Source organism: Myxocyprinus asiaticus, chromosome 1 (genome assembly GCF_019703515.2).
Source record: "Myxocyprinus asiaticus isolate MX2 ecotype Aquarium Trade chromosome 1, UBuf_Myxa_2, whole genome shotgun sequence".
Taxonomy (NCBI): domain Eukaryota; kingdom Metazoa; phylum Chordata; class Actinopteri; order Cypriniformes; family Catostomidae; genus Myxocyprinus; species Myxocyprinus asiaticus.
Window position 1 is genome coordinate 15,947,378 of NC_059344.1, and position 14,427 is coordinate 15,961,804.

Sequence of the window (14,427 nt, forward strand, 5' to 3'; positions counted from 1 at the left end):
GACTTAAAGGATCTGCTGCGAAAGTCTTGGTGCCAGATATCATAGGACACCTTCAGAGGTCTTGTGGAGTCCATGCATCGACGGGTCAGAGCTGTTTTGGCGGCAGGAGGGGGACCTACATGATATTAGGCAGATGGTTTTAATATTGTGGCTGATCGGTGTATAATTAAAAAAAAAAAAAAAAAAAATGTTATATATTTCCTCATAACATGACAATGGTCATTATGGCCAAACAGTTAAATTTTTGTTTCATCAGACCAGAGGACATTTCTCCAAAAAGTAAGATCTTTGTCCCCATGTGCACTTGCAAACTGTAGTCTGTCTTTATTATGGCAGTTTTCCTTGCTGAGCAGCCTTTCAGGTTATGTCGATATAGAACTCCCTTTCTGTGGATATAGATACTTGTCTACCTGTTTCCTCCAGCATATTCACAAGGTCCTTTGCTGTTGATCTGCACTTTTTGCAGCAAACTACGTTCATCTCTAGGAGACAGACTGCATCTACTTCCTGAGCGGTATGATGGCTGCTTGGTCCAATGGTGTTTATCCTTGCGTACTATTGTTTGTACAGATGAGTGTGGTACCTTCAGGCTTTTGGAAATTGCTCCCAAGCATGAACCAGACTTGTAGAGGTCCACAATTATTTTCTGAAGTCTTGGCTGATTTCTTTTGATTTTCCCATGATGTCAAGCAAAAGATGCACTGAGTTTAAAGGTAGGCCTTAAAATACATCCACAGGTACACCTACAATTCAGTACACCTCCTATCAGACGCTAATTGTCTAAAGGCTTGACATCATTTTCTGGAATTTTACAAGCTGTTTTAGGGCACAGTTAACTTAGTGTATGTAAACTTCTGACCCACTAGTCAAGTAAAAGTGAAACAATCTGTCTGTAAACAGTTGTTGGAAAAATTACTCATGTCATGCACAAAGTAGATGTCCTAAACGACATGCTAAAACTGTAGTTTGCTAATATGAAATCTGTGGAGTGGTTAATAAATTAGTTTTAATGACTTCAACCTAAGTGTATGTAAACTCAGTGGCGGCCTGTGCATTTTAAGTCTAGGCCTTCAGTGCGATTCATGCCATTAAGAAAACACTTTTTCACAATTAATAAGACACCCTCTGCCTTTGGATATCATACATTACATCGCAGCCAAAAAATTTCAGTTGGTATTATTTTTAAAACACGTCCACACACGAAAGCCAAAACAAAGAAGGTCTAATACCAGGAAAAAGCTAGCTAATAATATTTGCTATCTAAATGTTGCTTGCAATAATTTTTGTTTCGTAAGGGTACACGGTTACTTTTCAAAACTTAAACTGACACTGAATGCTCCAGTCAGCCTAATTTACATTTAGAAAACTCCTGATCTTGCTATAACAATACAAAAATCACTTACCAATTTACTTGAAGTGAAAATTAGCCCTCTTTTCCTGTTTACATCTCTGGTTTTTAAATCCATAAGGATCTCTTTCTCAATGTCGATAGCAGCAGTGATGAAAGCCGACTTATTAGCTAGATCTTGTGCTCTTCGCTTTCAAATTATGTACATCACTTAAAGCATGATTGCGTCACTTAAAAATTCTGAAGGCTTAATGGGGTGGAGCTCAGATTCACGTGCTGCTTCAGCTAAAGTGCTCGGCTTTGGGCATGTGATTTGTGAAACAGTCGTAACGCTTCGCTTGTAAGGATCAAGGAATGAATTCTGATTGGATAAACTATGTTGTTTACTATTAGTCTGTAGATGAATTAGGAGTGGAAAGTGATTGAAAATAAATAGGCAAAAAGGTAAATGAGAATGAAAGGATGAAAAAATATTCATTTATTAGACATGTTAGGCCAGCAGAGAAGGCTTTGCTGGCCCTGAGAATTCTACACTGTGTAAACTTCTGACTTCAACTGTATGTATGTATGTATGTATGTATGTGTGTGTATATATATATATATATATATATATAACGTATATGTGTGTGTGTATAAAGGTAAATCTCACAAAGCCTGCCAATAACATTGTAGACCTATATAGGTCACATCTTACCCCACAATTACAAGAATTTTATTTTTTTAAACAGAAAATGATGGATAGGACATTAAGCACATATTCCCCATATTGTCATTACTGACGTGAGTATGTGAGTTATTCTGTGTTAACTCAATATTATTATTATTTACTTTTGAAAGAAATACATAAATGAAAGGATCTCCTTTTGGTGGCAGAGAGTGAAAATCAGTGATTAGTTTCCAGTAGTGTAATATATGAACTATGGATAGCCTTCTGCAGTCATCCATTTTATTCCCAATGTCCCATTAAACCACTGTAATCCACCATATACATAGAATAAATGGAATCTCTAATGTTAGATTTGACCTGTTAATGGATGTACTATGTCTCGTGTTCTTCTGTTTTTGTCTCTGCACACACATTGAGAGGGAGGGGTGCATGTGTAGTAGGGGTGAGCCAATAACCTTGAGTTATTTATAGCCAGTCAGAGTAACTGCAGTCAGTATGCAGGACTGTACCGTTCCACTCAGACTCCCCTGAGAGAGAGAGAGAGAGAGAGAGAGTGAGTGTGAGTGTGTGTGTGTGTGTGTGTGAAGGATGGAGGTAAAGGTGGGTGCAGCGTCGCTCTAATTTCTCAGTTTGCCAGATCATCAAAATCACTACAAGGAGACCCTGAAAATATCTTAACATGCCTGTGTAGTTCATGCACCATTTAACATATGCGCACAGATGATAAATTTAAACTGGATTTTCTCTATTGATTTTAGTGCCAGTTGGTAATTGAAATGACTTCTTTTTGTCCTCTCTTTTCTCACTTTCTCTCCAGTACAGAATTGCTGATTAGGTAAATCAAATTAAACCTGCACCTCTGTGTCATATTTCACCCCAAAACCACAAGGAAGACATTTATCTTAAAATGCATCCTATTTTAGGGCTTTTAAAATGTTTAGATTTTTGACAATGGGGTGGCAATTATAATAATGCAACAACAACAAAAAAACTATAAAAAGTATATATACCATATATATATATATATATATATATATATGTCACAACAATGCAAAAATATCTTATGGTCCAAAAAAATTTCTTAATGCAATATTTCTTGATTTTGGAGAGAAATGGGACCCGAACATGGTTAAGTAGAGCAGCTACCGATTGTTGGATGTTGACAGTAGTCTCTTTTTCATCATTACACATTTTGAATGAAAGCTATTACATATGCAAATGTATTACATTTTCATTGACATCTTCCACTCTTACACACAGTAAATCACAATTTTTATTTCATCACTTTTATTTACACATTCTGCATCACAAAGTATATTCCCTTTTGCATCCCTGCCTTTTTCACTACTCTTTATTTGGTGTCCATCCTCCATAGTCCAAACTCTCAATTTGTGTTATTTAATCCTAAAGGGATGGTTCACCCCAAAATGAGAATTCTGTCATTTACTCACCCTCATGTCATTCCAAACCCATACGGCTTTCTTTCATCTATGGACCATAGAACAAAAGAGATGTTAGGCAGTATGTTAGCCTCGGTCTCCATTCACTTTCATTGCATTTTTTTTTTTCATATAATGAAAGTGAAAGGTTATTGAGGCTAACATTCTGCCTAACATCTCCTTTTGTCTTCCATGTAAAAAGGAAAATCATATGGGTGTGGAACAAAATGAGAGCGAATAAATGATGATAGAACTTTCATTTTTGGATGAATTATCCCTTTAATGTCGCACTTTCCGAGCGATAGCTTTTCCCCTCAGTCGACCGGCCCTTGGAAGATGAGTTTGATGTGGCCTTGTTCTCCGGTCAACCACGTTCCACAGAAAGGACAAGCGGCATGGAAGGCATGCGTTCCGTGCGGCAGTGGGATTTGACTCCAGCCTTGCACCGTCTTTTCCGAGCACACGTGCCCGCAGGGGCAGAACGCGTGTGTCGGGGGGCCTGCGTCCAGGTACAGCCCTCCTTCGCATCCGAGCCAAAGGGGCACATAGGGGCCCACCCCTCTGCACATGGGACACTCGCGCTCTCCAGTGGTGGCTGGAGCGGTTCCTCCGCCCCCGGTTAACACCAAGGCAGATGATCCTGCCTTCTCCTTGCGAAAGCCCCAGTTGTGGTAGCCGTGAACGTGGCCGCAGTTCATGTACACCCAAGGTTGTTTCTTGTCGATGGTGGCACGTTGGGCCAAGCTGGGGAAGGCGAGTGTGTTGAAGCCCACAGGACACTGTGGACGAGCAGCATTTAGTTCTTGACGTAGGGATTCGAGCTGTTTGAGAGTTGGGGTGTGGCGAAGACCGCTGGGGGTCCGCCAGAGCAGAGTGGCCCCACAAAGATCGATTAGAGAACCATCCTGCAACATGTTCGACTCGTTCTCGACCTGTGAGATAAAGACCACATACATGCATTCAGTCATTTAGAGGGAGAATGTTTTAAGCTGCTGTAGAAGCTCAGAACACAGAACTTTGAAGCTCCAAAAGCACAAAGACCGTTTAAAAGTAATCCATAAGACTCCAGTGGTTTAATCCATGTCTTATGAAGCGATATGATAGGTGTGGGTAAGAAACGGATCAATATTTAAGCCCTTTTTTACTATAAATCTCCACTTTCACCTCACATTCTTCTTCTTGAAGTAGTTCTGTTTTTTGGTGATTTGCATTCTTCATGCATATTGCCACCTACTGGTTGGGGCTGGTCAAAGGTAGATATTTATAAAGGACTTATATATTGATCTGTTTCTCACCCACACCTAAATTATAATATCACTTCTGAAGACATGGATTTAACCACTGGAGTCTTATTGATTACTTTTATGCTGCCTTTACATGCTTTTTGGAGCTTCAAATTTCTGGTCACCATGCGCAAAAGTGTTGCAATTCTTTAGTGAATTCGCCCCACAGTGTCTTAAAAATGCGGGAGACACTGAAAAAAGTGAGAACTAGCACAATGGTCAAAAACGTCTGTCTAGCATGTTTACATAGTTTAAAAACTATTTAAATATTTAAAAACAGTACAGACGGACGCAAAAACATATTCCGGGTGAATGGCCCCTCATTTACCATTCATTTTTACTGCATATTTTTCCATAGAATGAAAGTGAATGGTGACCGAGTCTGTCATTCTGCCATGTGTCTCGTTTTGTGTTCCACAGAAGAAAGTCATAACGGTTTGGGTGAGTAAATAATGACAGAATATTCATTTTTGAGTGAACTATCTCTTTAAAAGTTGGATGAGCCACAGCTTATTCATTTTAAGACATTTAGCTTTACTAAGCCAAGACTAAAATCAGATCAAGTTTAACACATTTTTTTCCCCCTCACAGATTGTTGCAAATTTGTTAACGTGTTTAAAGCAAATTCTCACCAGTTTTCCTCTTTGCTGGGCAGATCGTGTCTCTCGAAGGGCAAAAACATTCCCACACACTGAGATCTCCCTCCACACCCCTGGAGTGGGCTCGGATACAAACTCCCCTGCTGGGTGCATCACAAGCACCCCATTGGTTGTTAGCCCATCCATCAAACCATCTGAGGTCCTCCATTTAGCAGCTCGCTCCTGCAAATCAAACATTCCAAGACGATTTACTAGAGTATTATTACTATAAGTACTATTACACTCAGTATCAAGATTCATTCACAGATTAACAACAGTTGTTTATAATGTTTGTTTTACATTATATAATTAAACACAGTGGCGGACCGTGCATTTAAAGTCCAGGCCTTCAGTGTGATTCATGCCATTAAGAAAACACAGTTTCACAATGAATAAGACACCCTATGCCTTTGGGCATCATATATTATGTCGCAGCTAACAGGTAATACCAACTGACATTTTAAAAACACGTCCACGCACGAACGCCAGAACTTGAAACGACACTTAATGCTCAAGCAAGCCTAATTTGAACTGCAGCATGACCGTGAAATGAATGTCTCCTGAACAGACATTCAAAAATCATAATTTTTCAGATGAATCTACCAAGGAGGTCTATAATACCTGGAAAAATCTATCTAGTAATATCTGCGATTTAAATGTTGCTTGCAACAAATTTCGTTTCATCAGGGTACACGGTTATTCTGCATTCCATTCAAGTTGAATGTGGGATATTCCTACTTGATATCTCTGACCATAAATGCATTCCATTCCCCGATATTCGGAACTGCAACGCTCCCGTTAGCTTAGCAGGGGTTTGATTCTCATTAGAGATGTCTCCTAGCAACCCAACTGATAAACAATGCTGCAGTACTAGCATTTGTGCTGCAGGTGTACGATTATCAAAAGAGATTATAATGTTTTATACACCTGTTTCTGCAGGCATTTGTTAAACAAGCTTTAATATCATGTAATGTGGAAATGAACTCATTTATTGTTATTACTTAATAAAGTGAATGTTTATCACTTACTTTGTATATCTCCCCGAGTGTCGACATGTTTGTGTGACATCATGCACCTGCATCTCGGCGAAATCGGAGTTGAGAATTTCTGCACGAGCCTACAAGTTGTAATTCTGACTTCAAGATGCATTCCATTGCACTTTTCCCAGTAGGAAGTTGTAAAATCTGACTTTCCGAGTTGAATGGAATGCAGCACTACTTTTCAAAACTTGATCCGACACTGGATGCTCAAGCAGCCTAATTTACACTTAGAAAACTCCTGATGATGCTATAACAATGCAAAAAGCACTTACCAATTTGCTTGAGGTGAAAATCAGCCCTCCTTTCCTGTTTAATTAATCAATCGCATGATCATGCAGAACATCTCAGGTTTTTAAATCCATAAGGATCTCTTTCTCAACGGCAATACCAGCAGTGATGACAGCCAACTCGTTAGCTAGATCACTTAAAGCATGATTGCGTCACTCAAGGCCAGCTAGAAGGCCTCGACTGGGACATATCCTAAAGACCACACCCACCAAGAACAAATAAATCAATCTGATTGGCTGATGAATCTGACAATCTGACTTTAGTTGCTCATTCATTTGCACTGTTGAGGGATTCTGAAGAAGTTCTGAAGGCCTGACGGGATGGAGCTCAAACTCACGCGCTGCTTCGGGCATGCGATTTGTCACACTTTGCTTGTAAGCATCAAGGAATAAATTCTGACTGGATAAACTTTTAGTTTTTCTCTATTTGTTTGTAGATTAATTAAGAGTGGAAAGCGATTAAAAAGGTGAATGAGTATGAAAGGATGAAAAATATTTATTTATTTGGCATGTTAGGCCAGCAGAGAAGGCTTTGCTGGCCCTGAGAATTCGCCACTGAATAAACACACTGACAAACCAAGCTTACAGGATTACAATGCACAGACAGATACTGTAGGCTTTCCGTTTATAGCTACTAGCTATTACACAACACACCTACTACCTGAAGCTGCGTTATAAAGTGGGAGTCTGAAATATTTCTACCCAGCCTGAAAACAGTATCCATTCTTTCTTTCTCTTTCCACCTCCACAGAGCAGCGGGCAGAGAGCTGCACAAGGACATTTGTCCATAGCCGTGCCTTGATAGGTCATGCAGCACTGCTGGCTACTGGACCATTACTGTTCTCAAGGCTCATGTATTTTTGAGAGTAAAAATTTAAATATCCTCCATTCAGTTACCATGGTCAAATCATATATTAAAATACTGTCAATATTTACTCATCAGTCGTCCCAAACCTCTATGAATTTTAGTTGAACACAACATATAAATGTTCACACGTCTTTCACCATTAAAAGTAAATAGTCATTCAGGGCTGTCAAGCTCCATAAAGGACAAAAAGGCACCTAAATCAAATAAATGACTACATCAATAATATAAAACCTCATTGGTTCTTGTGTCATAACGTTTGGTCACAGGATGTACTGTACCACCTTGATGCAGTAGGGGGCAGTCAGCAGCACTCCAGCTGAACAGGCAATACGCCTCATCAAGACAACCTGCAGGCCTTTCACAGATGCCCTTTTGTGCTCAAAGACAGCTGGACTGACCACTACAAGAATGCAGGGATTTCGAGATGAGTTTTTCAATGTTTCAAACAATGTTTAACTCGGCACATTGTCCTAAAAACACAGCGTTTAGGAGCAGATGGTCTGAAAACTAGTGAGACGTGATGTGACCAAAGTAAGACGTTTCAAAAGCGTCCGTCTGATGCAAGTACATAGAATAACAATTACAATATAGAGCAGAGGGATGTAAGCTAATATAATAATAGGGTTTTGTTCAGTAATATATAGAAATAAAACAAACAATATTTTGACATTTAAAGACACTTTTCGTTTTGTCTAAATGCTTTACTTGTCTGTTGCCACAATAGATGTACTGTATATGATGTAATGTATCCAAAATGTCTGTATTATTATATTTATTATATATTTATAAATACTTAAATTATTTTATATTAGTTATTTTATTCTTTATTTGTAGGCCTTTCACAGTAAATCCATTGGTATTCAATTAATTTGATTCCGCAATTCTGAAAAAGTTGGGTCTGTATGGAAAATGCTAATAAAAACAAAAAGGAGTGATTTGTAAATTCTATTCACCCTGTGTTATATTTAGTTTTTATATTAAAATTTACACTCATTTCAAATCAGGTGATTTCAACACACTCCAAAAAAAGTTGGGACAGTCGAGTGTTTACCACTGTGTAACATCACCATTTCTTCTAATGACACTTATTATGCGTTTGGGTACTGAGGACACAAGTTTGTTAAGTTTAGAAAGGAAAAAGTTCACCCAAAAATGAAAATTCTCTCATCTCTACAATTATTATTATTTTTTTAATGATTATCAGGAAGGGATGGATTCAGATCGCACAGTTTTCATGAGGACAAGATGTATTCACTGGAGGTGTCCATGATGTTTATGTGATCAACATTGTTTTGCAAGATGCAAAATTTTTCAACGGCAAAGCCCATTAAAGGAATAGTTCACCCAAAAATGAAAAATCCCTCATCTTTTACCCACCCTCATGCTATCCCAGATGTGTATGACTTTCTTTCTTCTGCAGAACACATATTTTATTTTAATTGCCGTATTTTGCACTTTATAATGCACCACACATTCTCAGTTGGAGACAGGTCAGGACTGCAGGCAGGCCAATCTTGCCATTTGACATATGGACTTGTCTGACCACAAAACACAATTCCACTGTTTTACTTTCCATCTCAGCTGAGACCGAGACCAGAGAAGTCGGCGGTGCTTCTGGACAGTGTTGATGTATGGCTTCTGATTTGAATAGTAAAACCTTAACTGGCGTCTAAGGATGTAGCGTTGAATGGTGTTGACTTAGAGGTTTAACAAAGTATTCCCAAGCGCATATCATGATATCCAATACAGACGGTTAAGACAGTGACATCTGTGGGATCAGATATCATGTGCATTCATAAGTGGTTTTCCAGCAGGACAACGGCAAACCACATCCTGTGCATGGCTGCATAAGCAGAGAGTGTGGGTGCTAGATTGGCTTGCCTGCATTCCTGACCTGTCTCCAATTGAGTATGTGTGGTGCATTGTGAAGTGCACAATACAGAAACAAAGGCCCCGTACAACTGTTCAGCAGAAGACCTACATAATGGATGAATGGGGGAAAATTCAGCTTGCTAAACTGTCTTCAGTGCCCAAATGCTTAATAAGTGTTATTAGAAGAAATGTTGATGTTACACAGTGGTAAACACTTGACTGTCCCAACTTTTTTTGGAGCGTGTTGCAACCATCTGATTTGAAATGAGTGAATATTTTCCACAAAAAAAAAATAAAAATAATAATTCATAAGATAAAACATCAAATAATGTGTTTTTGTTGTACCTACAACACCCTAAATGAAACATGCTCAACTGGAAGAGCATGACCCTAGCAACATCAAGATCATGGGTTCGATTCCCAGGAAACACACAAATTGATAATATTTATACCTTGAATGCACTGTAAGTCACTGTGGTTAAGAGTGTCTGCCAAATGCATAAATGCATGTACACAAGACCTCCAATAAATTGATAAAACCTACCTGAACGTCCTATAAACCTGTGAGTGACACTTGCATTTATTAATGCAAGACATATAGTCTATAACAGGTAAACTAGTAGGAAAATGACGTGCCCTCTTCCTCTGTGTTACTGTCACTCCTCTGATTTCAGTGAAAATTGAGCTGTGCCGTTTTCTTCCATCAGCTGAAAAGGATTCTGCATTAGTAAAAGTGTTTATGACTCAGTGGCCTCAGTGGTATGACTCACCCCAAGGAAGATGTTTTTGGAAGTGTCAAAGCCCGCTGCATATATTCGTGCAGTATACGGAGCATTTCGCTCACACATGATGCGGCAAGCATAGCGGGAGATTGTGCTCTGGGCCGACTGTCCTCCCTCTCCGTTGGCTCCCCCTTGTCCCTGTCCTCCACTGCCGCTGCCTGCTGTGTCTGTCACCACAAAGTCTATCATGCTCTCTGTGGAACGGCCGATCTTGAGTAAAAGACACATTAGCAAAAAGACAAGAGCAAGTGAGATATTGAGATTGAGAAAATTTTCTGGCACAGATTGCTTAGATAAGAAAGTCTTCCACACTGGTGCCGAAACCCGGGATTGGAGGAAGACACGCCGTCAGAGAGCCCTCGCCGCCGACAGAGGATCGCAACCCCGAGGAAACACGATCCGGTGGTACTGGAGCGGTTCGCTAGGAGGCGGAGGAGCCTGCTGCCGTCCGCCAGGAAGCGACGTCCAGTGCCATCACCCGGCGTCACGGAGCATCACTGCACAACTAGCTGAGGAACGAATGGCAGCGTAGTTGGGAACCAGAGTGTTTCTCTTTTTTTTTTTCTCTCTCTCTCTCCCTCGGGCTCTCCCGCTTTCTTTCTCACTCCCCTCTCCCTCCCCTCATCCTACTCAGGTTTAGGTCAGGCCGGTTGGTTCCCCGGCGTGAATCGGGCATTGGGGGTATTTGACGAGGAGGAGGGCATGAGGATGCATGCCTTGTGCTGAGTTGCCCCAATCAACAGAAGAGAGAGATAAGGAGGAGCCAGAGAGAGAGAGAGAGACACGCACGCAGGCGCTGTGTGTGTGCGTCAATGTTTTGTTATGCTGAAAAGCAGATTTATGTTGTATTTAAAGTATTTTTGGTTGATAACCCGGTTCCCACTTCCTCCTTTCCGATAAACAAGTGGCTTGTCTGCCACAACTTGAATTACCCAAGTAGAAGATGTTCCTGGATCAGCATTCTTGTTGGTCCTGGAACATTTTTGCTATTGAAAATCAGAGTTTAGGGTTATGATTAGCAATGTTGGGGAGTAACTAACTAACAGTAGCGATGCTACTAACTACATTTTCCAGTTGCGTGACAGTAGCTATTTTTACAATAGTGTAGATTATCCAGTAACGAGCTACATTTTCCAGTGAGAAGCAGTGCTGTGTCACAAAATGGCACTTTGTTTTATCTAGGGTTGCCTACTTTTCGCTACACGGATACAGGAAGCTTAAGCAATTTGAGCGGTTCAATACAGAAAGTTTCATCATCTGACCGAGAGGAGGTTTTCCATCTTGAGCGTTTTGCCGCTTAAATATGGGATAATAGGTGTCGCATATGGGATGTATTAATTTGGGGCAAAATATGGGATGTCCCGAGTTAGTTTTCATAAATTATTCACTTACTGATTAACTACTGTGTGGCCAACTACTTTTTAAAAACGCAGCTTGAATGTAGTTTAACTACTTTAAGTTATAAGTGGCTTGTAGCATTAGAAGCTACAGTTTCAAAGTAGTTTCCCCAATAATGATGGTTAGGCTTAGGGCTTGTATTAGGGGCTAGAACAACATTCTTATACATCCCATAATTTTCTTCTGATTTCAGAGGTACTTCAACGCACCTCTCAGAACAACTGTCATATGACATCCAATGTGACCTCCAAAAAAATGTTGCAAACAGCACCACAGAATGCTGATTTTACTGTTTAAAAATTTGCATAAAATATCTGTGTATAATATGATTATTCCCTAAATGTCATGATAAGCATAAATGTTTCTCTACAAGCAGTCTCTCTTCAGTCTTGTTTTGATTTTCATGCCAGCACCACCCAATCATTGGATGATGCTTTGAAAGCTAAGTGCCGGGGTGAAAGTAAAATTTGTTTGAACTGAGCATCCAGCACGTGATGCGGTGGTGTCGGGCACTGTAGCTTGATGCTTCACTGCACAGAGTTCAATGCAATGAGGAATGTTGACATGAATCATGTGAAAGGGCCTTTAGGGTCAGGGGTTGCCGATTCAGGAACATGTCCTTATTGGGTAAATCATATAGTGCATACAGTTAGTTAAAGTTCTTGAGGCCAGAAATATAGAACAGAGAAATATCATTCACCACAGACAACACTATTTTAATTATGATACAGTGAAATTGAATATGTACACAGCTATAATGAATCAAATAAGAAATATTTAAATAGCCATACTGAACTAAATAATGAATATGTAAACAGCTATAATGACATAATAATGAATAAGTAAGAAATGATAATTAACTAATTAATGAATCTAGACAGCTTCAGTCAACTAAATAATGTTAACAGCTTCAATCAACTAAATAATAAGTAAACAGCTATAATGAACAAAAATGACTATGTAAACAGCTATTATGACCTAATTAATGAATATGTAAGAAATTATAATTACCTAATTAATATGTAAACAGCTATAATAAACTAAATGAATATGTAAGCAATAATAATGAACATCTAAACAGCTTCAGTCAACTAAATAATGAATAAGTAAACAGCTATAATGAACTAAATAATAAATACTGTGTGTAAACATCTTAAATAAACTAAATAATGAGACGTAAGTAGGCACTCAATGTTTTGCTCACCTGAAACATGTCAGTGTTTGGGTCATGTGTATATTCCACGATAACAGAATGACTCCTGGACAGTGTGTAAGAGATGCTGTGCTGACTTTTGTTGCTTAGGGCCTGCAAAACACACACACACACACACACACACACACACACACACTTTTTTGACTAATGGCCTTTGTTGCATTTTTCATTCTCTAAAGAAGTTTGAGGAATAGCAGGTACTTTTATGTTCACTAACCTTATGCAATATATTGGCACAACAAAGGAGTTATGCAATTGCTCTTACAGTATTTTGTAGGTGGGTCAAGAGGACAATTATGTTGTAACAGATTTTGTGTAGGAAAACTTTTAAGCAATAAACAACTGTTTGAAATCTCATTGAAAGTCCTAAACATGAGCTTGGAAAGCTATTATACTAAAAAAGCTATTGAAGAAAAAGACAGAGAAGTTCTTAAAAAGGCAGACACTACTATGTAAGGGATCATGTACAATCAACTGGTTACTATCACAAAATAAACACCCAACAGGGTGATCAGAACCCCAATGTGAAGTGGAGGGTTCTTGTATCACCCTGAAGGGGATTATTTTGCGATAATGACCAGCTGACATTATTCAGACTAGATATTCAGAATGTCAAAACCTGCCAATCAGAATCAAGAATTTCAGCGAGTCTTGCTATAAATGTAATAAACGCTGTTACAATACATATTTAAAACATTTATATATAGCTCTATGATATAAAGGCTGTCACCTTTGACACTAGAGGTGTGGAGACGTTGTGGATGACATCAGGTTTGACGCCGTTGGATTTGGGTCTTTTGTAAAGGGCCAGCCGACTCCTTCTGCGGCCCTTGTCCCCGCTAGCAAGTGAACCATTATGTCTGGATGTAACAAGACCACAAGAGCACGAAATAAGCTGAGCAAGTCCTTTGCAAAGAACAGTTTTAGAAAGTAATTAACTAAAGGTAGTGACACTACTAACTTACAGTAACTACAGTTTTCGGTAGCGTGACGGCAACTCAGCTGTTTTCAAAACAGAGCAGCTTTTCAGAAACTAACTACTTTTTTCAACGAGTACTACAAGACTATTTTTGTCACACTGATTTGCATGTGAAGGCACTAATCAAACATACTTTCCTCAAAAGCCCACACTCTCTTATACAAATTATTGGAAAGTTTGTTCATGCGTTTCATTTAAATGAAACATACAGTAAAACAATACAATTCATTTGAGTCCCTGTGCAGACACCTGGACTGCATTTTATGTCTTTTTTGTAAAGATTTATAAAATAATATTTTAGTTTTTACAATTATTATTATAACATTTTTTTTATTTATGATTATCAGGAAGGGATGGATTCAGATCGCACAGTTTTCATGAGGACAAAGATGTATTCATTGGAGGTGTCCAAGATGTTTAAGTGATCAAAAATCCAAAAAAAAAAAAAATGTCAAGATGCCAATTTTTCGACGGCAAAGCCCATTAAAGGAATAGTTCACCCAAAAATGAAAAATCCCTCATCATTTACTCACCCTCATGCCATCCCAGATGTGTATGACTTACTTTCTTCTGCAGAACACAAATGAAGATTTTTAGAAGAATATTTCAGCTC

At 39.0% G+C, this 14,427-nt stretch overlaps 1 protein-coding gene across 2 annotated transcripts in view; it reads right to left on the bottom strand.

Moving 5' to 3' along the window:
- Positions 1–1,929: 1,929 nt before the first annotated feature.
- LOC127452361 (E3 ubiquitin-protein ligase pellino homolog 1-like) overlaps positions 1,930–14,427 on the bottom strand; it is a 30,277-nt gene continuing 17,779 nt past the window's right edge. Inside the window, exons 4-8 of one of the 2 annotated variants that reach the window (XM_051717890.1) lie at positions 13,566–13,695; positions 12,827–12,928; positions 10,213–10,434; positions 5,370–5,558; positions 1,930–4,386 (exon numbers count right to left, since the gene is read on the bottom strand). In XM_051717890.1, coding sequence (XP_051573850.1) covers positions 3,769–4,386; positions 5,370–5,558; positions 10,213–10,434; positions 12,827–12,928; positions 13,566–13,695 — 1,261 coding nt within the window. In that variant the 3' untranslated portion in view covers positions 1,930–3,768. The remainder of the gene's footprint in view (positions 4,387–5,369; positions 5,559–10,212; positions 10,435–12,826; positions 12,929–13,565; positions 13,696–14,427) is intronic. The other variant, XM_051717813.1, reaches the window with a different exon arrangement.